At 43.3% G+C, this 24,914-nt stretch overlaps 1 protein-coding gene across 1 annotated transcript in view; it reads left to right on the forward strand.

Annotated features, from left to right (window-relative positions):
- LOC138285202 (cytochrome P450 2A13-like) overlaps positions 1-24,914 on the forward strand; it is a 476,011-nt gene that overhangs the window by 359,260 nt on the left and 91,837 nt on the right. The window contains exon 8 of the mRNA XM_069224864.1: positions 17,789-17,930. Coding sequence (XP_069080965.1) covers positions 17,789-17,930 — 142 coding nt within the window. The remainder of the gene's footprint in view (positions 1-17,788; positions 17,931-24,914) is intronic.

Consider the following 24,914-nt stretch of genomic DNA (forward strand, 5'->3'; position numbering starts at 1 on the left):
ATGTTTTAAGGGCTATTTGTGTGGGTGGCACAAGCAGAGCTGCAGCCTATAGTACCTCTAGTAATATTTAATGTACAGGTGCTAGGTATGTGGTATACCACTTTACAAAGGACTTACAAGGAAATTCAATATGCCAATTGTGTATACGCCCATGTTACCATGTTTGGGGGAGAGAGTACATGCACTTTAGCACTCTTCATCAGTGGAAAAGTGCTCAGAGTTCTAACGTCATCAAAAACCTGCTGTGTGTAATCCTGCACATGGAAGAAAATGGGTCATTGTGTTAGATTGACGACCACAATTAGGATTTTTTTTTTATTGTCCTCATACACCTCACAAAAACTCCCATATCAGCCCCATAGTTTATCCTGCCACCATTTCCCAAGAGAAGCAGATCATGCTGAGGAGCGCCCATTTCCTCTCATATAGACATTGAGCGGTAAATAGTATACCCACACCACCCAGTCTAACGAGAGAGGGGGGAATAATCATTGGACATTAACAGACCAAGCTTCACTTTATACCCTCACTATGAGACTATGGGCATATTCATCTTCCTTGCCATCTAAGCAGAGGGGCCCACATTTCCCCTTTCCTCTTACTTAAGCCTCCCACCGCCAAATCGATTTTTGCAAAGTAGAGAAGGGCTTGCAGCCAATCCTTGAGCAAAGGAGGCGCATTCACCGTTCAATTTCAACAAATTCCCCTCCTAGCTACCAAGATAGAATAAAAAATTAAGTCCTTATGTGCTTTACTGGCGTTGTGACTTTCTCCAGCTGCCCCTTGCGTCTGGCCAAAAGTAATCAAAGGGAGAGTTACCAAAACCTCCCATACCAACAAATGAGATAGATATTTACATAGATCTTTCCAGAAAAGCTCCACCCCTGGACACTCATAAAACATATGAACATCAGAAGCAAGCTGTAAATCACATTTAGGACACTTAATTGCTTTGTTGCTGACTATTCTAGAGAGCCTTCCTGTGGATAGGTATGCTCTATGTATCGTACACAAATGATTCCTCCACAGAGATGCCGGCTTTGCTATCCTAAACAGAGTTGACATAGAAGATTCCCACCACCATATAACATTTCCTTGCAGCATAATCTTCCCCCATAGGGAGGGGGGCAGTGTAAATTCCCCATCCAGACCTTCTAATAACTCCCAATACCAATTTGAAACCCGCTTGAGTCTTGGGGACTCTGTTAACAAAGATTCTTCCAAAGAGCGGGCACCCCCACATTACACTCATGATTCCCGTAGCCAGCCTTTTATTTGAGCATACTTAAATCTAGAAAAAGTACCCCCCAGCTTAACCTCAAGATCTTCCAGAGAGATTACCGCTCCTTCGCTAAATAGATCCCCCCAAGACACTATCCCTGCCTTCTTCAATGGCAATGCTAAAACGTCCTTTAAACATTCCAGGGTACCTGGGGAGTCCCAAATCGGAGCATATGGGCTGCAACAACTGACTCCTGCCGCCACCCTCAAATAGTACATACTTGCAGCAAGATCGCGGAGGATTTAAAATTTTATTTTTTTTAAGAATATTGGATCTCTGACCTTTAAAAAATATCCCTTAGAGACTCCCTTGACTGTGCCCAACATAACTTTAACCATTACACCAATAGCCGAGGAGCCAGGAGTGGAAAACAGCTTTTTTGCAGAATTCAATTGGAATGCCCAAGCGTAATATTTTAAATCCGGGAGCGCCAACCTCCCTTTTTCCCTCTTTCTCATAATTTTTTTCCATGAAATCCTAGATCCTTTTGATGCCCAAATAAAAGAGGTAATAGCCTGTTGAAGCTTTAACAAATACTGCTTATGCATTAGTAAAGGTATAGAGCTATACAAACAAATAATTTTAGGCAGAATCATCATTTTCACCAAATTAACCCTCCCTACCAATATCAGGGGAATGTACATCCATGTCTGAAGAGATCTGCACCATTCCTCTACCACTGGTTTTAGATTTGTCATTGCAAGCAGATGAATATCTTGGGTGAATGAAATCCCTAAATATCTAATTTCTCTCTTCAATTGTATCTGTCCCACCGACAAATGATTCCAAGCCATAGCCTCTGCTTTCCCTGTATTTACCCGAAACTTTACCAAAGTCTTCAGCTAAGGACAAAAGCATAGACAGGGCAGATACCAGGTGAGCTGTATAGATTAAGAGGTCGTCAGGATACAGAGCCACTTTTTTCACCCAACCATTACACTTAAAAGGAACAATAACCAAATTAAGTTTTATTTTCCTAGCCAGTGGCTCTATATACAAGTCAAACAGCAACGGGGAGAGAGGACACCCCTGCCTAGTGCCCCTTGTGATCTTCAAAGGCTCAGTAAGGTTACCATTTACTAAAACTCTAGCGATGGGATCTCTATATATTAGACCTATAGCCCCACACAGGATTTCTCCTAGTCCAGCTGATCTCAAAATGAATGCTAAGTATCTCCAGTTCACCCTATCAAAGGCCTTAATTGCATCCAGGGTAACCACAGCCAAAGGCATTTCAAAAGATGTGGCCATATCTATTGCCCCCGCCAAATTGTATGTCAATTCATATAGAAACCTACCCTTGATAAATCCTTTTTGATCAGGATGAATTAGTTGACCCACCACTCTGCTGAGTCTATCATCAAGAATTTGAGAAAATATCTTATAATCGCAGTTGAGCAAGGAGATAGGCTTATAACACTCACACTTAATCGGACTCTTACACGATTTCTGAATTAAAGCAATCGTAGCCTCATTCCATGAATCAGGGATGGGGGCCCTATCTTCAAAGATCACTGTAAATAATTCTACCACGACTGGAACTATTGATCCAGCCATCAATTTATAGAATTCCATAGGAATGCCATCAGGCCCAGGTGCCTCACCATCCTTACAGCCCATCAGCACCTTCCTGATTTCCCCAGCAGAGATCGGGCTATTCAAAGCGACTTGTTCTTCTTGTGATATACCGATGTCCTCCTCTCCTACCTCAGCTTCTTCTTTATACAATTTAGAAAAAAAAGAGTGAAAAGCACGATTAGGATTGTATCCTTTTTTTAGTTGATGGATAATTTGGTAATGAAGTCTAAAGAGATCTACTCCCAGGGGTGTTATGGAGTGGGGTGGGGCATGATATGGTGTAATCTGCTTGACGCATGCATAGGTGTTGCATGATAGTACATTGTTTGTTGTATCTTAGTGTAAGGTGGACCACCAGAACAGTCATTGAATGAGTTCTAAAGATTTGTCATTTCCTGGCTGCACCGCAATTCAGTTTTCATAGCACCAGCACAGAAGTTTCTTTTATAGCTTCCTAGTAGGCACAAACATTTATTGTTCATAAATGGTAAACCTTCTTTCAGGATGCATTCTAGGTGTTGTTTTAGCCGGTCTTGCCATTTCGTATTGACCTTGTTTTTGAAAATCTTCATGCTCAGTTAACCCTAGCACCTGTTTTTGGTTGAGAATGGGTGCATATATCGAATCTTATCAGTTTCTGTTGTGTCTTGTTGACTTAAAGTGTCAGCTTTGCAGTTTTGCACACTGGTTCAGAAAATCACTATGAAATTAAACCCAGCAAAAAACTGCATATAGTGCAGTTGTCAGTTTGAGAGCAATCATGCTGACCACATAAATTGCAGGCTGCGATGATATGTATACACCTTGATACGTTGTTTGACCCTATCACAAATGTGGCCACTCAGCAAAGGCTTTCTTAATAGCAAGTAATTATTTTTGTGCAACTATGTTACTGATTCCAGCTGTGTTGAGTCTGCTGAGTATTTCGGTTATTGGATGCATTTGTCTGCTTTTCTCATGTCTTTTCAACAGAATACCATGTAGGGCTACATTTGAAGCGTCAGCTACAATGTAGTAAGGAAGGGCAGGATTAGGATGGACCAAGATTAGGGCCTCAGCAAAGGATTTATTTAAGAAACAGGAAGGCTTGTGCAGCTTTCTCTGACCACACAAAGAAGTGTTTTATTCATAGCAGATCTGTTGTTGAGGCAATGACATAAGAGAAGCCTGGCATAAACCAGGGGTAGAAGTTGGCATACCCCAAGTAACACTGAATGTCTCTTACTTTCTTAGGATTGACCAGTTACCATACCCCAAGAAGCACTGATGCCCTGATTTATACTTTTTTGTGCCACATTTGCGTCATTTTTTGATGCAAAAGTGGCGCAAATTTACAAAATATAATTGTATTTTGTAAGTTTGTACCACTTTTGCATCAAAAAATGACGCAAATGCGGATCACGACCTGAATGTTTTACTTTCCTTAGGATTGACCAGTTCCTAACAGCCTACACCTTGTGTTCAGCCATGCTCATCCTAGAGGGTGTCAAAATGACTCCCATAAATTATACAATGGTTCCTTTAAAGTCACGTTTTGAAAGTTTACAACATAAATTATGTTTCCTTAGAGCTAGGAACTACGACTACAGCTGACACATGAACATGACTGGTGTCATCTGGGAATAAATCAGAATATCATCTATGTATATGATTACACAAAGATCCAGAAACTCCTGCAGTACATCATTTATGAAATATTGGAGTGCCATTGGTGCATTGCACAAGACGAACAGCATTAAACAATATTCAAACAAGTCAAATCTAGTCCTAAATGCAGTCTTCCATTCATCACCTTTTTCTTACCTATACCAGGTCAACATTGCTCTAAATCTTGGCTTCTTTGACCTGCTCTATCAACACTGGGAATCAAAGGGAGGGGTACTTAATTTTGATTGTGATCTTACTGAGGGGTTTGTGATTGACCCAAGGGTACAACTCACCACTTGGTTTTGGTACAAAAAAACAGAGTGGAGGCAGGGGGAGACTGCGAGGAGCAAATCAAACCAGTTTTCAAAAATGTATCTAAAAAACTACAAAGGTGTTTATTTTCATGTTCTGCAAATGTATAGATCCTGCAATGAGGCACCTCATCTCCCAGTGCTAAATCTATGCAACAGCCATAATCTGGATGTGGTGATAGCTCTTCAGCCATTTGTTTATCAAAAACATCTACAAAGTGATGAAAAGCTTCAGATGCGTCAACCTTTTTTCTATGGATGTGGATATCGTTTTGTTTCAGCTTTATTTCGGCAAAACAATACCATAAAAGCATACTGACAAAATTCTTACATTTCTAAAAAAGAACGAAAGCACTTTTGAAAAAGACAATAAAATCAGATCAAGACCAGAACTCCCTCAGGGCCATACAATACAAATAGGCAAGTTGTGGATATGAGTGTTATAAAAGTAAACAATTAATCGATAAAAACACTATAAAATATACAATACACATCATCATACAAATCACCATATAAATATTATAAAATACCTATAAATATAAATCTTTATACAAAAACAGTTAAGATTGCTATCTCACTAATAGTAGCAATAACTATGTACTAGCACAAATAGTGACCATTATAAAAATGGGTAACATGCTTTTTGGAAGAATAATTGCCTCTAGCATATCAAAATGCCTCTAAAAATCTTGGCGATGTGCATACCGTCATCACATGAGGGGTTGTTTAGCTAATTTTTGAGGGGTGATTGACAGTCCCTAGGACCCAACGTATTCTTTCTTCCATGCGTGCCTATATTCATTTAGAAGCCATAAAAGGGTACAAACAGGTGATACAAAAGGCACATTATTCCAACAGTAACTAATATTCACTTAACTACTAGAAAACAAGTTATCTGATGTTGGTCTTAAAGACAATGAATAAGTACAGTATTTCATTTATAAAACCCATAAAATTTACCTCTCGTGCCATCAGGCACTTATTTGCTTAGGTAAGGGGGGAATTTTTAAAATAAGAGTAGATAAGTAACTGGATCCAAGAACTAGTTTCATAGGTGTCAATGACCATTCTAGATAACTTAAGAAACCTCCCAATGACTACGGTCCTTATGCCAGGGGGCAAAACAAAATATTATGATTCAAGTACTTCCCGGGCATTGTCGATATCCCCTGGGCTAAATATATCCTTGGCTGAATGTATATCCCAAGGCCATTGGATTACAAAAGGTGGCTCCCAATTATCAGTTTGGGGACCGTGGATTGACTATGGAAGTTATGCCTGAGTTAAAGCGCCTATAACCTCAGGCCCGCCTTGTCTCTAATGAATGAGATTGCAAGTAGAAACCGGCTTAGACCAAGAACAACATATGGTATCATGCTGGATCTCAAGAATCTTGCAGCTTCATTGCAGTTCCTGATTCCAACGTTCCTGCAGATAGGTCGGATCCATTTCCTCCTTGGTTTTTCGTAAGCAATGCAGTTTAAAAGAACATGATCCATCGTTTCTGGAGTCTCCATATTACACAGCTCACAGGTTGCCTCATGACTACTCCCATTCAGGAGGCCCCATTTAAAGGTAAAGGCCTTAACCTGGAGAATCCCATAACGAAGCTTCATATATAAAACTTTTGCTCGTCCAGGTTGGATAGTATCTATCCATTCCTCAGCACTCGGTAATGGTTTGAAATCCAGGAAACTTAAGGTTAGTCTGCCAAGATCCTTGCTATAGAAAGGGCTATTAAGGGTGAAGTCCCAAAATACTTGCTTTAGTCGGATCTTGGATTGAGTTGTGAGTGTATGCGGTTCATCCCAATAGATTTTCAGCCCTAGATTGTAAAAGCATTGCCTGATATAGTGAAGCCACGGGAGGGAGATGGCCTTGTCCAAACCCATGATCTCAGTTAGTGCTTGCCTGTATTGGATCAATTCAGGGGTTGTCCAAAGTCTACACCAGTAAAGCAGGGGCCTCAGGGCTGCCAATTTGCCTATTTGTTTCATGTTAATGTCATAGGCTAAAGGGATCAACGGAGTAGATGGAGGGAGACCCAGTACCCCCCTCATAAAATTATTTTCCTCAGTAACCAATGGGGTTAATTTTGTGAACCCCCAGATTTCAGCGCCATAAAGAGCAGCGGCCTGTGCTTTGCACCTATAGATCTCAAATACTGGTGACACAATGCTCGACCTTGAGCATTTGTAATTTTTACTAATTGCCATGGAGCTATGAGTTAAGGAGATAGCAGCTTTATTGATGTGCGGTGCCCATGACAATTTGGCAACAAGCAATATCCCTAGGTAATTGAAATTTTTTACTCGTTCCAGTGCTTGCCCTCTAATCCGAATGTTCCTCTTAAGTGCTTTATGGGGGTTAACAGTCAGGTATTTGGTCTTATTTGTATTTATTTCTAATCCCTTCAAGCTGCAATACTCACTGAATTTATCTATTAGAGATTGCAAGCCCATGGGAGTTTGAGATAATAGAATGGTATCATCTGCAAAAAGGAGGGCGGGGACTGGATCATCGTTCAATCTTGGTGAATCATGGTTACTTTGTTTCAAATAATGAACCAGATCATTGATGTATAATGAGAAAAGTGTTGGGGCCAGCACACAGCCCTGTCTCACCCCCCTCTTGATAGGTATTGGGTCTGTCAACTCTCCCTTTGGCCCCCACCGAACTTTTGCAAATGTATTTTCATGTAACCTCTCCAGCTGGCCCAGGAGGTTCCCTGGCATGCCCTGTTTTCCTAGTGCTGCCCATAAGGAGTCCCTTGGCACCAGATCAAAGGCTGCACGCAGATCCACAAACGCGATATAGAGGTGACCTTTCCTTAGTCTAGTATATTTCCACATTATTGTCAATAGCCTAAAGGCCTGGTCGACTGTACTCGTCTGCTGTCTAAAGCCTGCTTGGTATATAGTCATAATGCTGTTCTCTTCTATCCAGGTACTAATTCTATTCAGGATCTGTCTAGCGTACATTTTTTGCATGACATCTATGAGGCTGATTGGTCTATAGTTCCCAGGGTCTTCCCTGGATCCTTTTTTGTAGATTGGAATTATTTCTGCCCCTTTCCATGTCTCGGGTATTTGGCCTCCCCTTGCTAAAGCGTTACTTAAAAGGTTTAGATAAGGTGCCCAAATTTCTATGTTATGTTTGAACATATCCCCCGGGATCTTATCCAAACCGGGGGCTTTTCCTGGCTTGATTGCTTCAATGGCAATCACCGTCTCCTCCAGACCAAATTGTAACTCGGGTAAAATGCCCCAAGTAGCTATGGTTTTATGTCTTGAGGGATAGAAATCGAGGGTGGGGGGGTCAGAGTAAAGATGTGTAAAGTAGTTAACCCATGTTTTGGGATCTATATGATGATCTGTGGTAAATATCCCCTCTTTGCTGCCATGGGTAACTATTTTCCAGAAGATCCTTGTATCATTGCTTTTTGCTGCTTCCAGCAGGTCTTGCCATTTTTGGTCCTCCCAGTTGCTTTGGGCAGTAGCCAGCGTTTTCTTGTAGCTGGCCCTTGCCTGTTGTACGGCTAATTGTTTTTTTTGCTTTAGTGCCTCTATCAGTACTCTTTTCCTCTCCCTACATTTGGTAGTATACCATGGACTGCTTGGGGTGATTTGGACCTTCTCCTTTTTATGCTTGTTCTGTGGCTGTTTGGTCAGGACGGATCTTAGTGCAATACTCAATGAATGGTGGATAGCCGTAATAGGGATGTCACTAGGTTTATTTTCTGCATAAGGCTCCAGGAGATCAGAAAATATGTTGTAAATATTTGTCATTGTATCCTGATTGCCTAGTATTGCTGGCCATTTTACAACCCTTCTATTGTTACTGAGGGTGGGTTGTAACTCCACCTTGTCGTGTTCAGTTTATTTCAAGTCCAAATCTAGGAGGTGGGCCCTGAGTTCAATTATTAGCGGGAAGGGATCGCTATCCCTTCTTTTATCAATTTTAGAATTCGCTAATCTTCCCCATGTACTTATACTATGCAGAATGTAGTCTATTTTTGAAGTTGAGTTGCCTCCCTGGAAAGTAACCAGATTAAGGACTCCTACACCCACTCTGCCATTGCACGCCCTCAGTCCGTGGTTTAATGTAAGGCCCATGAGTTGCAGTGCGGACACTGTGCCTGGGACAGTTTTTTCTATTGTTAGGTAAGGAATTGCTCTCATTCGATCTTCCTCTTCTGCTAAATGTTCGAATCCAGTTATAGGTTCATAATTACAGTTAAGGTCACCCCCTATCATAATTGTCTCTCCTACTGGGATTTTTTTGAGCAGGTCATCTAGTAGAGTTATTTCAGGAGACTCCAAGTTTGTCCTTCTAGGTCTTATATATACATTGAACAAGTGGGTTATTATCTTATTTTTTTTCCCCACTACCAACCATAAGAGGTCCTCTGACTCAGTGGCCTGCATACATATCTCAACATTTAATGAGATTTTCGCCCATACAACCAACCCCCCAGACGGTCTCCCTCTGGCAGCTGAAGTTGCACTAATAAAGTAGGTTTTATATCCTAGTTTATACGGTAAATCTTTAAGCCACGTCTCTTGAAAGAGACAGACATCATATCGATCAATATAGTCCTGCCATTCTGGGTCTATAAGCTTATTTTTTTAGCCGGCTACATTCCATGAGATCATAGTGATAAGACCCCTTCCGTTTAGGGTCGTAACATTGGAAGAAGGATTCAGATAGGTTGTTGAGTCTTTCCTACTATGCAAAGGCTCCACTACACTCCCTGCCCCTGTAGCATGAAAATCATTCCCTTCGTGGGGCTCATCTTCTGTTGGGTCCCCATTGGGTCCCACTTGTGCCTGATCTATCTGGATTAGTCAATCTACTCTTTCAAGATTGGAATCACCATTTCTCTTTTGCAATCCCTCATTGTGATTGTACTTATGCCTCTGGACTCGGAGTTTGGTAATTAATGGATCCGAACTAAACCTCATGGCATTAAAATTGGGGGCGGGGTTCTCTGTTCCATGTCAATCAAGCCTCTGGTTAATCTTCCATCCTTAAATACTAGTGCAATAACGTCAAGTTGCCCCTTCTCTCCAGGGATTCTTTCTGCCCCCCTGATATCTGAACGAATTATTGATAGACAGTGTCTTTTAGCCCTAATCCAGTGTGTAAGCTTATTTTTTAAGGAGTCCTCGTCTTCTCTGCTATTTAAGGGCAATTTTGGAACATTTAACAGATAAACAACATTGGTCCTAATAGGAAACCTATCCTCCTCAGAATATGGATTCCATATAGTGTATTGATTAAAATCATTAGATACTTGCGAATAGGGGTTCAGAGTAGGTTCCAAATTTCCTTTTTGGGATCTTTTTGCCAAACGGGGATCTCTTTTTTTGGATTCCCTGTTCCTTGGCATAAATCACTAGCATTTCTTCTAGGGAAGTTGTGTGAGCCAATATTCTCCCCATTAACCCCTATCATGCATCCCTGTGGTTGATGTACAATCTTAGCTATAGCTGGAGTAGGGTTGGGGTTAGTGATCACATTTTGAGAACATGTGGGTTTACCTTGTAGATGGAACGATATTGGGGGGGACTCCTTTTCGCACTGAGCTCTATGGGTACCCCTACCCCCCTCCTTTTCCACGATATCTGTTAAGGTTCTTACTTCAAGTTCAAAGTCCCTAACTTCCTGGATTAATCCGGTAATTAGATCATAAAGGTCTGCTATAGATCTTGTTTTGTGTTTTAGAGGGTTCACTGGTTCTAAGTTGAGAGGAGAGGTCCTCTCACTATCTAACTGTACATTTGGGATAAATGGGTGTATCTCATCCACAGATTCCCCCTCTTGTGCATTCTGTACATTACTACTATCGAGTTCTGCCAGGACTGCATATTTATTGGAGCACATAGCTTCACACTCCTGCGTATGGCTCTTCTTCCTAGTATTATCGAAGGTGCATGGGTGTATGGATCTAGTTGTAGCAACTTTAGGACTGCCAGTCCTAATATCGGATGATGCCTCCCCCTCTTGCTGGCAAACAATCTCTATCACTTTATCTTCCACTGGTTCGATTTTCTTCGTGTAATAGGAGGTAATCTTTTTATCGGGACCCTCCCGAATAGTGGCCCTACTACATAGTAGTGACTCTACCTCCTCGATAAGATGATCTATTTCAGCTATTGTGCAGTTCTCACCCGCATTCCTAAGTTTTTTTACAGATTTCTCCTTCCCCCTTGGGGGTTCTGATGCCTTGCGTTTTCCCATAGCTTGAACTGCCTATGTAGTGTTTCGGCTCTGTGAACCAGTCCACAATATATAATTTATAAAAGAGAATAGAAGAAGGGCTGGTGGGGATAGACCTAGTTTGTACAATTATCTTCTCGTAAGACAACGATAACTATACATTTTCCACTATAGATATAAACAGACCTCTTGCAAAGTGTGAAAAAGTGTGAAAGGGCAGAGGCCCAACCTAGCCCCTCTCCAATATCTATTAGGTAATGATAAAAGCGTTGCAACAATAGGTGGAGAATACCGTCCTTAGGCCCTCTGTAGGAAGACCTATTTAGGAGTAAATGTCAACACAGTACCTTCAGGCAGCCATACATGTAGGTTGCCTAATCCATACAACTTTGGATGAATGTCAGGGGGGTGGCCCAGCCCTGCCTCTTCCTGGCAATGACGGGCAAGGACGGGCCCGCCCTTGGCCCGGGCTTTGCCCGGGCGCGTCCCGCGTGGCGGGAGCGCTGTTTTAGTTTTAAAGGGCTCCTGCCCCTGACACACCTCCTTGGACCTCTGACGCGCTTCCCGTGGCGGCGGGAGCTCTGTTTTAGTTTTAAAGGGCTCCTGTCACTGACACACCTCCTTGGACCTCTGACGCGCTTCCCGCGGCGGCGGGAGCGCTGTTTTAGTTTTAAAGGGCTCCTGCCCCTGACACACCACCTTGGACCTCTGACGCGCTTCCCGCGGCGGCGGGAGCGCTGTTTTAGTTTTAAAGGGCTCCTGCCCCTGACACACCTCCTTGGACCTCTGACGCGCTTCCCGCGGCGGCGGGAGCGCTGTTTTAGTTTTAAAGGGCTCCTGCCCCTGACACACCTCCTTGGACCTCTGACGCGCTTCCCGCGGCGGCGGGAGCGCTGTTTTAGTTTTAAAGGGCTCCTTCCCCTGACACACCTCTTTGGACCTCTGACGCGCTTCCCCATGTGGATGTGGATATCATATCAGTATGAACCAAGGATTGCAAAAGACGATCAAAACAAACAAAGCTCTTCTTCTAGTATGCATTTCTTTTGACAGAAAACTGAGTCAAATTCCAAAGTTCACTTTTTCCAGCCAATTTTAGGGTTGTGTGCTGCTAACCATGGTATTTCCAAAATGCACCCATTTTGAGGGATATGAATTATATTGAATTGGATCAATTCTTTGTGAGTATGACCTTTAGTTTCATGCTCCAGGTGAATGGGTCACATGTGTTCTGTGATTTCTCCTATGGACAAACTTGTTTCATTATTAGCTGCAACATGTTTTTACCTCCGCTCCTATTGTTAAGTCGATTATCTAACCCTAGTATAAGATTATTATGTCTCGGGTTAGAGATCTATTTATGCCAAGATGCCTTTAAGGCTTATTTCAATCATTGATAGAATATGGCTAGCCTCTTTTCCTCCAGACCTTCCATCTCTGCGATTAGCCGATTAGCGGACCAAGTACATGTGGAGCTTGTGCGCTGCTTTAATTCCAAGAACTTCTTGTCAGTTGACAAGGGCTCAGCATGCAGGTCAAAGACCCTAGATAATTAAATTCTCTTTTAAGGGTGCTCCGATGATTTACCATGGGGTCATCTTGATTTACTAGTGATACTGCACACTGAATGGCACCTCCACTTGGTAGAAAATAAAAAAATAAATACCCTAGATTGGGCTTCAGGGAAAGCTGCATGTTTACACATAAAGTCCAATTGGACCTCTGTCATGGAAATCTGGAATTTAGAAGGATCCAGAGTAAACTTCTTTAGAAGGCACAATTATCAATCTGATGAGGTTCCAACTGTATCGGAGAGAGCCATGGAAATACACTCTCATCTTATCCAAAATTTAACAACATTTCACTCAAGCAAAAGTAACATACAAGCTGCATGCATTTCCACATGTGAAAAGACAAAAAAGTCTAGATTATCAGATAGGAGATTATGGGGGTCAGTATGATCCCGGCGGTGAGTGGAAATGTGGCGGTAGTACCGCCAACAGGCTGACGGTACATACCGCCACATTATGAGAATGGCGGGTTGGCTATAGCCAACCCACTGCTTCTCCACTCATACCTCCATGGCGGTATCAGCTGCCGGACTGGAGATGTCAATCTCCAGCCCGGTGGCCGGCATAGTACTGCCGGTGGCATTATGAGCCTGTCTACCACCATGGCCTTTCCTGTCACCGGTAGGCGGCTCCCCCACCCCAACACACACCTGACACCCCCGAACCACTCCATCAAAACTCCGCAACCCCCCTGATCCTCTCACTCCCTCCACCCCCTCGGATCCTCTCATTCCCTCCAACCCCTCTGATCCTCTCACTCACCCTCCCACCCCCGATACACGCACACACCTGCAAACACACACCACGCACACATCCTATCACTCACACTGGCATACATGCATTTATACATGCATAAGTCCAGACATGCTCGCACACATTCCTACTCACAGTCCCACTGACATGCAGACATGCACTCACTTCACCATTCTTACACGCATTCCCTCACACGCATACACCCACGCAAACAACACAACATATACAGACGCATTCACACACTCACACATTCATGCACACACTCAGACACACACACACAACACCCTCCCATTCCTTTCCCTGTCAGAAGCCCGACTTACCTTTGTCGAGAAGGTCTTTCGACAGGGAACAGGAAGGGGCACTGCTACCGCCAGCAGCGCCCTGCCATCAGAACACCGCCAGGCTGTATTACAGGTCATGATACGGCTGGCAGCGTTCTACCGGCATGGCGGTGCTGGTGGTAGCAGCGCCAGCTTACCAGTGTCCACCAGTATGATCACTGCCGGATTTACACCCTTCTTGTGGTAGAAGTCCGATAGTGATCATAATATGGCAGACAGATAGTAGCCACGGTGGCGGTATGTTGGTGGCCGTCACTGAGGCGGTAGGCGGTTTTTACCACCATTGTTATAATGACCACCTATGTTTGGCTTTCCACTTGGAATGTAAAATTCAGGAAGGAAGGAAAATTCCATCCATGGTTCATTGGCCCATACCCTGTGAAACAATAAATTACCCGCTCAGCTTCAAATTTAAACTACCGGCTAACACGCAAATTCATCCAGTATTTCATACTTCACTTCTCATACCTACAAAAATCAAAACATCAACAAAAAAAAACACTAGTATTCATTTATAAACAAGCAGAGTTCAAAGTTTGTAAGGTACTGGATTCTAAATTCTGGAATGGACAACTCTTGTATCTGTTGGCCTGGAAAGGATAAGGACAAGGAGGGCCGTTGATGGAAACCAGCTTCCTATGTTCATGTAACATGATTAGTCAAGCCATTCCAAGCTCAGCCCATGTAAACGTGGTCCTGTGAAATGGTGTAAATGAGGGAGCATTGTCAAGTCTCCCTGCATCAAATGCTATCATGATGCTGCTAGTTGTCCATTTCTCAACCTCAAAGTAAAGATGCCCATGATGATACTATTGGTCATGTCCAGTTTCTTTACATTAAACTTATGAGTACCGTTTAAGTAAGCCTTAACATGATTATTGACAGCTTCCCCAGTGGGTAGCCACCTCTGGGGCAACTATACCCAGTGACGCTCTAATTGGGACTACATATCCCACAATTCCTGGGTGGTTCCCATCTTGGGTGCCGCCTGTCATAAATAGGAGTCACACGGGAGTTACACCCATCAGCATGCACTCTTGAGAGAGAGGACTTTAATGCAAGCGGCACAGTCTTCACTTCTACATTTCCAGATTCAGTGACTCAGTACTGAGAGCCTCCCTCTTCATGGGATCACAGAAACAAGGGACACCTTTGTACAGGAATGACAACCCAGACCTGATCCATACTTAGAGAGGCAAAGTATCTGGACTCAGCTTCCAAAAGAGCACTAAGGTAGTAGCTGTCCGGAACTGCCACTGGGCCTTTCTTATAAATTGGATGTAAATCTGAATCATGACAAGAAGAAGGAATTAATTCTGTATCCATGCATGTTCTGAAAATCGGTTCCAGTAATTTAAAACAAAAATTAACATCTTGTTTGTAGATTGACGCTGAGATGAGATTTGGGTCGGGATCCCTATCTGCTCTACTTCTCTGGATCTCTTTCCTGATCCTTGTGGCTCTGCAGGGTAAAGCAAAAGAATGAATGTGATCATGGCCGGCCTCAGAGCTTGCATCCTGATTGTTTTGCCTGCTCTTGTTGAGTGGTGGATTTGAGTGTTTTATTAAATCACAGTAGAGGGAGCTGATGTAGGCGATCCAATCTGAAGTGGCAGTGTTATTACCATTTCCACTTGAAATCTCAGAGCCCCTGTGCAGGTGACTGATGATGATCCATAACTCTTTCAGGTTTCTATTTAGACAAGTGAGAAACAGTTGGGTTTGCAGCTTTTCCTCATAGTTTTGTTTTGCAAGCTAGATCTTTTTTTTTAAGTAACTATTTAAGATATTTGTTTCTACCAGCAAATTTGAATTCACAACTGAGGATTTGAGTAATCTTGCATTCTTGCTAACCAATGCTGTTTGAGCCACAAGTTCTCTTGTAGGCCAGGAATGCTTTAAGGTTTGTCTCGGAGCTCTGGATGAAGAGTAGGACTGTGGACTGCAGGTGAATTGGCACTTATCAGAGGTTAACTTTCTGGAAGTAGAGTAACAGCTGGCTGAATAAAGGGCAGCTTTATCACTATCTCATTGACTTGAGAATGTCAGGAAGGGCTTCTTCTAATAATTCCCAGAACTTTTTCAGAAACAAAGGCTACAGTCACAGTAAGGAATTGAACAAGTTTCCACCATGTCATGTAAAAGGACAGTTCATCCGAATAGGGGACTAGCTAAAGGGCTTAACGCAAGTCTCCCTTTCTTGATGAAATCTGCCATCTCGAAACAGGGGCTCATGGGTAATTTGACAGTAAGGCTAATAAGTAATCTGGAAAGAAAGATCACAATTTATGAGGAAATAGTTAGGATTTGATGGTAGACCTTCTCCAATCACTAGCTAGCAAACTGAATAAATCAGGTACCTCAACTGCCAACTCCAAAGAAGATACCAATTGAAGAAGAAGGACCTGCTGGGAGACGCCTTCTGAATCCTGCTGAAAGAGGAGCACTCACTGGGAACTCAGGGACTCTAGGACTCCTGAAACCCAATTGCACCTAGAAACTGGACTGACTCTCCCAGTGTCAAGTCGCTGGCCTCCTGTTTGCCTACTTCATGGCAACAAAAAGCAGAAGAGCTTCTAATACCCAAAAGGTGCTAACTGGCCACAGAGAGCTGGACCCTGCAGGGCACCTTCTTTGTGAGAACCTGTTGCCCAGAAGTTTGCCTTGAGGCGCTGGGTGTTGCAGACCTGTCCAGAAGGAAGTTTTCAGTATCTTGAAAAAAGTTGGGACTGAATAATTTTTTCCTCTTTGAGAGCACTGGGACAGGGTGCTGATGCTTACCCAGGGAAGGTTACACCCAAGGCAAGCAAGAAAACCGGGTTCATCCAACTCTGAACCTTTTGCAGTATTTCAGTGTTTGCAAGTGGCTCAGAAGACATTTGCAGCAAAACTATCCAGGCTCGGGGAGCCCTACTCAGCTGCAGCTTCCAGTTTGCTCGATTGAAGTGTTTTGACTTCCAAAAAGTGAAACGCTCTGAAGGTAAAACAGTGGCCCGGGCCTTGGTAGCAAGTGCCTGTATAACACAGAGTGACCTCTGTAGCTACAAAATCCAGCGAGACTGCTGGATTAAGGGTGGCAACTCATTTGCTCGTAGGTGACTGAGTCACTCCTGCTCCAGTTAGAAGCTGTTGGCCCAAACCTCCCAGCTCTCTAGCAGTACCTCACCAAAACCCGAGTAGAAAAGATGATTTTTGGCAGCCTAGTACATAGACTCTGGAGACCTCTCAGGGAGGTTGCAGTGGAACAAATCTTACCCATTTTCCCACACTAGAAATAAGTCTCTTACACACACACACACACAGGATAGTTTTATATATATATGAGGCAAAAACTTTGTCCATTTTGGTCAGCCTGCATTCGTGTTTCGGAAATGGTCAATCTTGAGCAGTGACTTTTGATTGGCACGTCACTTTTTCTTGGAGCCTTGTACTTTTCAACATTCAGATCTGTTGTTCCCTTCATCTATTTGAATGACTTTGGTGTATTTTAGCTCATTAAATGTTTCTTAATGTTTCCAAATTTGTTTGGAAGTGTTATTGTGTTTACTTTATTACTTTACAATTGTTGATACTAATTAAATTTAACACACTGTTGCCTGCAGATTGTCTGCTGCTCATGTCATAGCTGTGCAGGGTTCATAATAGATTCACTGAGAACTGTTTTTATTACGGAGTGGATTTATCCACTTGGTATGGGCACCCGACAAATTAATTATCCATTTCCTCACAAATTGGTATAATAGTTTTAAAAATGTGGTATTCCTAATTTAGGTGATCTATCTTAGATATACCATTACCAATATTTCAACTTTTGAATTCTGCTTGCTTATTGTATGTTCTGTTGTTATGGCACAAAAATATTGCCCCTGACTCGTCTCCTCCATACAAATAAGGCCATCTTGCGTTGATATCTTCAATCTAAGCCTAAATGTCAATGTGTTTAGCCATTTCTGCCCAAGATATTGTACTCTTGCTGAAATGTATTGAAATTCTTCACTGCTTATTTCCTAACTATTGATTGAACAAGTTGTAATTAGTAATTTGATGTAATTTTCTCTAACTAAATCCCGATTTGCATTGCAGGGGACAAATGTCTTTGGAATGCTGACTACTTCTTTGAATGATCCAAAATATTTTCCTGGCCCAAAGAAATTCAACCCTGGACACTTCCTGGATGAAAATGGAATATTCAAAAAAGTTGATGCCTTCATGCCTTTCGCATTTGGTACTACAATTATCTTTTCTGAGATACTTACTTCTCTCTCACTTCTCTCCCCGTCACCCACATTTATTTGACATTCCATGATACTGTTACCTCCTCAGTGTTAGTACATGGCATCTCCTCGAATTTCTATGTAGTATGAGGCATTTGTATTCTCTACATTTGTGTTTTGCAAAAGATCTCAAAGTAAAGGCTGGAGTAGTTGGTTTCAGCAGCAAATATAGGTCCAGATATGCAAAGTCATTTTGCAATCGCAAATCTGCAGTTCGTAAAGTCACAGGGTGTTTGACCGCAAAATGGATTTTAGGAATGTATTAGATTCAGTTTGTAGGTTGAAAAAATGTGCTTTAGGACTCATGCCAAACTGCAATTACATAAAAAAGTGTGAAGAGTGTAGCAGGCCTTCCGGGACCCCCTGGACAAAGTACACGGACACGGTCGTGGGGTATTCACATGGAGACTGCCTGGGTGCGGCTCCGTCTTTATTTTTATAAACTCTGTCCGTGCTCCGCCCTGGCGCGTGAAACAGGCAACAAAGTATTGGAGGGTCAGGATGGCTCTCTACAAAGAGAATGTTTCTTTCTTATTGTAATTTGCTATGGCATGTATCAATAGTTTGTGACCACCGTCATTGTGGATTCAAGCCATTGATGAGCTACCAACCCCTGAATTAGGATGACAACTGATTCGCAAAGCAGACGATGTCTCTTGGGGCACCTTCCCCTTTGTGAACTGCATTCTAGCAGCCACACCCCCTCCACCCAGCACTGAAACTTTGGCAAATGGGAAGCTTGTTTTTTTAAAGCAGCTGGCATTGACCGAGTGTCTGCTTAAGAAGAAAGTTACCTATTTGAGAATGCATACACAGTTGGCATGTTGTGCCTAGCAGAGTGTTTGCAGCCAATTACAAGAATTCATAAATAGTGATGTGCCTAATTATTATTCATTAAGCAAGTCGTTATGCAATCACTGGAAACGAAAATTTAGCGGTGTATTCTATTAGGACATGGGTCACACCTAAAAGTCAGACAAGGGCTGCAATCTGTGACAGCTTTTTGTATCCTGCCTCTTAGTATATCTTTGTTTAGAGTCTAATTTAGACTCTGATGTGAGTAAAAAAAAAAAATAGGCACAGACCCATTTTGCTCTTTTCTACAGTAATGACAGTTATTAGCAGAGCTAGCCTCGATTAGCTCAGCATAACAGTGAGCGCAAACCCTAGATAATATAGTAATAACACATACAATTATTGCATACACAGTTTTCTATGTTGTATTGCCAATTTCTTGTGTACATAGCAAACGGACAGAGAGAAATTTAAACAATTCAAATTTTTGTTCTTGGTTTTAGATCAGTGATTTCATACGCCCCAGTAGGAGTGGGTTTCTGCCTGACGTTTCTAATTCCTTTAAAGCGGGGCTGTTAAAAAGGTGCAGTTTTTCACTGCACACGGTAGGGAATCCACGTGGGCACTTAGGGATATTCCTTTCTTACCAAATGTTCAGAACAGATTACCCAGTTAGTGGAGTTTACATGATTTCTTGCTTGGAAAGAAAAAATGATCTTTCGCTTTGAAAATTATTTCGCTCTCCGCCGTTGTCTTTGCTTTTGTTTAATAACATTTGATATAATCCTCATAAAAAGTATTTAACAGATTGTAAAGCCTCCCTAATGCTATACATCCGTACATTTTTAAATTGACAATGTCATGGGATTTACAACCCATCCACTAGCAAATGTAGGTGTGGGTATAGCCTAATAGGACAATTAATGTTGTAGAATTAAAACTCCTAGTTAAAACATTACATATGTGAGGTCTGAGCCTCGTATAAGTAGTCAAATATGTCATACTTACATAACTCATTATTTCAGAGAATTGCTGATGATAAAAACTACACTTTTAGGAAATCATGTTCTAACACAAAACCAAACACAAAATTACCACTTCTGATCATTTGTTTACCCTCTTCTGCTCCACTAAACAGTCAGACAACCAGGATCCAATGGATATGCCTTTTGATACTCGAGGTTGAAACATGACTCCAAGGCATGTAGAGGTTGCACCCAGATGAACCCAAAGGCCACATATGGGACCATGAGGCGACACGTTACCTTCTGAAACATAGAAAAGCTCCATACAATGATTTGTCTAGGTCAAAAGGGAGGTCCTGGTCCTACTCCTGAAGTTGTGTCTGCAGCAGATCATCGCTGTGGTCAAAGTCATTGGGTAAATCAAACAAGAAGCACAAGAAGGCCAAGCTGCACTTTTACTCTTCTTGACACTCTCAAGCCCCAGAGAACCATAGAAGGAATCAATCATCTCCTTCAGAGCCTATTTGACTCTTGTCCAAACAGAAACCACATTTCTAGGCCCATGAGCCACATCACAGCAGACAGAGGAATTCAGTGATGCCCTGCTGCATCTTTTTTGTATCAAACTTGTTTACTGTGGTTTGCCTCCGGGCTCCTAGGATCCTTGAGGACCTTCAACTGGAATCCACAGTGGGTTACCTCTCAAACCACTGAGAGTTCCCCTGCAGCTTCGGTGCCATGATATGCACTTGCACCCTTGAAAAAAGATGCCCGGGGAAGAGGCACAACCAGTGGTGGTCTTCGACTCTGAGATGAGCTTGTCTTAACTGAGGCTGTGCCCTGATCCCACAGGGGTACAGACTTTTAGCAACCCACCAGACTTGACACTTTGCCCTTGCCTCAAGTAAGGGCCTAAGTTATCCACAGTTTGTTAGTAAACAGCTCAGATAATGAAAATATAATGATAGGGATGAGTTGGTACCTCTGTACACTGATGACATTTAGTATGAGGAACTGCAAGATGTCAGTATTCTTGACAATTACCTGGATTTGCCTCCCCTGGGCCCTGCTACTGAGGACAGTGCCTCCTTCAATGTCATAATGCAGAGGGTGCCTAAGATACTTGACCTCCATCTTCCAACCAGTGAGTTAAAAACAAATGTACTGACTGAGGTCCTCCAACAAGGTCAAACACACAGAGAGCCTCTTTTGCATTTTAGCAAGGTCCTAATGTACGTATGGATGCTCAGGGCCTCTACTACACTAGCAAAAAGTTTGGTGTCATCACGCGGCTCTAGGCACCCAAGTTTTTCTGTTGCAGCATCCAACCTCCAAAAGTTTTTAGTGGTGCAGGCATCTACCAGTAGGATTACCCTGAATGTCATTCTGACTACTTGCTGAAATGGGAGTCAAAATTCATTCAGACCTTCGGCAAATACATGTTTTCCTCCACCAGTCTTGCCTCACACTGGGTTAGTGCCAGCTGTGTCCAAGCCAGTAGTGCCTTGCACATTGGAATTTAGTAGTCCAGGTTTTGCTTGCCGTACCTGATGATCTATGGCCCTCTGTCACACAGGCCATCCAAGACAGCCACAATGTGGTAAGGTTTGTGATGTGGTGTGGACTAGACACTACTGATTGTCTAGGCCCGGCAACTGCCACCACTGTAGCATTCAGTTGACATGCCTGGAAGAAGTCTACCAGCTTCGTCAAATACATAAAATCCTCACTAAGTAATTAGACCTGGCCCTTGAGCGCTTTAAGAAAAGCAGAGTCACAGTACACTACTTGGGCCTTTCTGCCAGCAGCTTCCAGCTGCTTCAACCCCTCCATGGCTACAGTAGAGGCTCTCCAAATCGTCAACACAAGCTTACGAAACCAGCACAAGGAACTTTCCAACCTTTTTGTGGCCAAAGCAATGCATACCACAGACCACTTGGAAAACTACTTAATGTGTACTTCGCAACAAACAGCTACACTGTCAGAAGCAGGATATGGCATTTTCTCACTGAGTGGGTAGGAATTACTTTGGACAGCTGGGTCAGGTAGTGCAGACTCATCTGGCCTAAGGGGCCATAGATAGGGTCCCTGATTCAGAAGTGGGCACTGGTCTGTTACTCATGCTACTTCCTTGTGCTGTAGAATGATGGAGGTCATCATCGTATTCTAGACATCCGCCCTGTGATCTGCCCTTTCGGTGCCTTTCCACGAAAGGACAGATTCAAGAAAGACTAGTTCCAAGTCATTCTGTGACATCATACTGAGCATGGCGATTGTGGTACCTATACAATCTGTCCTCCTGCAGCAGCAGGGCAGGGCTCTGCACAAAGGCCTGCACAATCTTTATTTGCATAGTAGGAGATTAAGCAGCAACACTAGACCTTCCTTGTCATTTCGGCAGCAAGACATCTTTCCATGAAATCAGTGTATGCATACCATTGGAAAAGGTTCTGTGGCTTGGTTTGGCACTTTGCCAATCAACTCACTAGAAGACAAATTATTTGAAGTTTGCCTTTTTTGTTGTTCCTAGTCCCTAAAGGCCTTTCTTTGGGCACAGTTAAGGGTTGCTTATCTGATCTTTAGATGTTTTTGTAATTGCTGGATCAACCTTCCTTATTCAAATCACCTGTTGGGAAGTATTTTTGAAAGATTTACAGCATTTGTTTTCACCTACACCTTTCATCATGACTCAGTGGAACTTGAATTTATTTTTCACATGCCTGGCGTGTACTCCTTTTGAGACACTACCCAATGTCCATTGCATCTTTTCATTCTCAAGATGGTTTTCCTCATCACCAAACATCAGTGCAACATGTGAATGGACTACAAGCCCCATCTGTAAACCTGCTGCACACAACATTCTTTCCAGAAAAGCTGAGGGCACAGCATCCTTTACTCCATCTCACCCTTTTAAAGAGGAGGAGAGACTCAATCGACAGGATCCTAAAAGAACCCTAAGGGGTATATTTAAGAGCCCCTAGTGCCTCCTTGCACCACATTAGCCCCATTTTGTTTACACTAATGTGGCTCAATGAGGCTTAATCCCCAGGCCATATTTACAATTTGTAACCCTTTGCTCTACATTATGCCTGCACCAGGCATAATTTATGCAAAGAGGGCGCTCCCCCATTAGGGGGGCTGAAAACATGGCACAAAGAAATCTAAGAGATTTCCTTATGTCATTTTTTACAGCACTTTTAACGCCTGCCTACAGCAGGTGTTAAAAGGAGGCATACCATTGATTACAATGGGCATCAATGGGCTTTGCAGGATTAACGTCAAAATGATTTACGCTAATCCTGCAAAACTCCGGTTTAGCGTCAGACATTATGATGCTAGTCCCCTAACTACTATATTTTAAATATGGTGCACACATGGTGGCGTTAGGGGGGGGCTGAGGGCCACAAGAAGAGTGTGCAGTGCAACACTTTTCTTAAATATGCCCCTAAGTTTCTGCACTGATAGTACAAAGGAACAGTGTGTGGATTATTTGTAGGATTTTCTGGGAGAAAGAAGTGCAAGGCAGTTCACAAAAGGACCATCTCCCAGTGTGCCACTCTCTGCATCAAAGCCTGCTATACACTGGCTATGACGCAGACCCCGAAGGGCTTGCAGGCTCATCCCACTAGACCCAAGGCTGCTACTACTGCATTGACAGGAAGAGTGCCTTTCCTGGACCTTTGCTAGGCTGATATGTGCTCATCTGTTCATATGTTCACAAAGCAATACTGTCTGGAAAACCAGTTCTGTCAAAAGGGGCACGTTGCCCATTCAATCCTGCAGGACTTTTGGTTTGGACCAGTTCACAGACCCATCACCTGGGAGGCACAGCTTTGATATCTATCCACAGGATGAGGGATCTACAGTTAGAACTATCCATCTAAAGAACACGTTGCTTACCTTTGACAATGCTCATTCTGGTGGATCCTCTATCTAACTGCTGATTCCTCAAAGACCCTATCACCTCCTTGTTAGGTGAATTTGACTCTTTTTCTATCTAAAATGGTCCTAGGTGTAGTAATATCCACACTAGGCACACCAATCTGCTGTTGTGCTGTGTATCCTGAGGTGTAGACAGCCCAGAAAGAAATTGATGTCAGCTCTAATATGTGGCTCTCCCCATCACTTCTGGAGTGAAAAGCAGTTGATATAGAACTGCAACACATCACCTTCTGACCCAAGGGTAGGTCGCTCCCCCTGCCGCTGCAGCTCCTCCAAGTTCCCGAGTTCCTGTGTTCCTGAGACCCACCTAACTGTAAGTACCCCCCTCCTCCCAGCCCCTCGCCCTGCCCCGCGCCACTCACCTTCTCTCCTGCTCCTGCTTCTTTTCCTCCTCTCTGTCTCTTCCTCCTCGCTCCCCCTCTGCAATCTTCTTCTGTGTTCTTCTGTTCTTCTCTTCTGTTCTTCTGTTCTTCCCTTCTGTTCTTCTGTGTTCTTCCGGTCTTCTGTGTTCTTCTTCTCTGTTCTTCTCGGTGCTTCTGTGTTCTTCTTCTCGGTTCTTCTCTGTTCTTCTCTGTTCTTCTCTGTTCTTCTGTTCTTCTGTTCTTCTGTTCTTCTGTCTTCTGGTCTTCTGGTCTTCTGTCTTCTGCTCTTCCGGTCTTCTGTTCTTCTGTCTTCTGTTCTTCTGTCTTCTGTTCTCCTGTCTTCGGCTCTTCTACCTCCTCCGTCTTCTTCCCCCGAGCCTGCCCTCCTGCTCCTTCCTCATCCCCCTCCCTCACTCGCCTCCCCCTCTCTCACCCCTAGCTAACCCGTTCGCTATCTACCTCCCTCACTCCTCCTATCTTCCTATCTCTCTAGCTCCCTATCTCACTATCTAACTCCCCCACTCTCCACCTCCTCCTACCTACCTATCTGTCTATCTATCTATTTCCCTATCTATCGACTTCTCTATCTATTTCTCTATCTCTCCCCCCCTCCTGCCACCCCCTCTACTACCTATCTCCCTATCCTCTCACTCTACCTCTCTCCCTCACCCACCTCTACAACCCCCCCTCCCCTATCTTCACAACCCTACTCCTATCTCTCTCCCTAATCTCCAAACCTCCTAACACTCACCCTCCTCCACCCTAAACCCCCTCCCCCAGCTCCTCTCACTCTACCTGTCCCCCCCCTCCCTCGCGCTTTCCCGCCGCGACCTCCTGCACGCCCCCACCCCCCAGCTCCCATTCGCCCCCA

Source organism: Pleurodeles waltl, chromosome 3_1 (genome assembly GCF_031143425.1).
Source record: "Pleurodeles waltl isolate 20211129_DDA chromosome 3_1, aPleWal1.hap1.20221129, whole genome shotgun sequence".
Lineage (NCBI taxonomy): Eukaryota > Metazoa > Chordata > Amphibia > Caudata > Salamandridae > Pleurodeles > Pleurodeles waltl.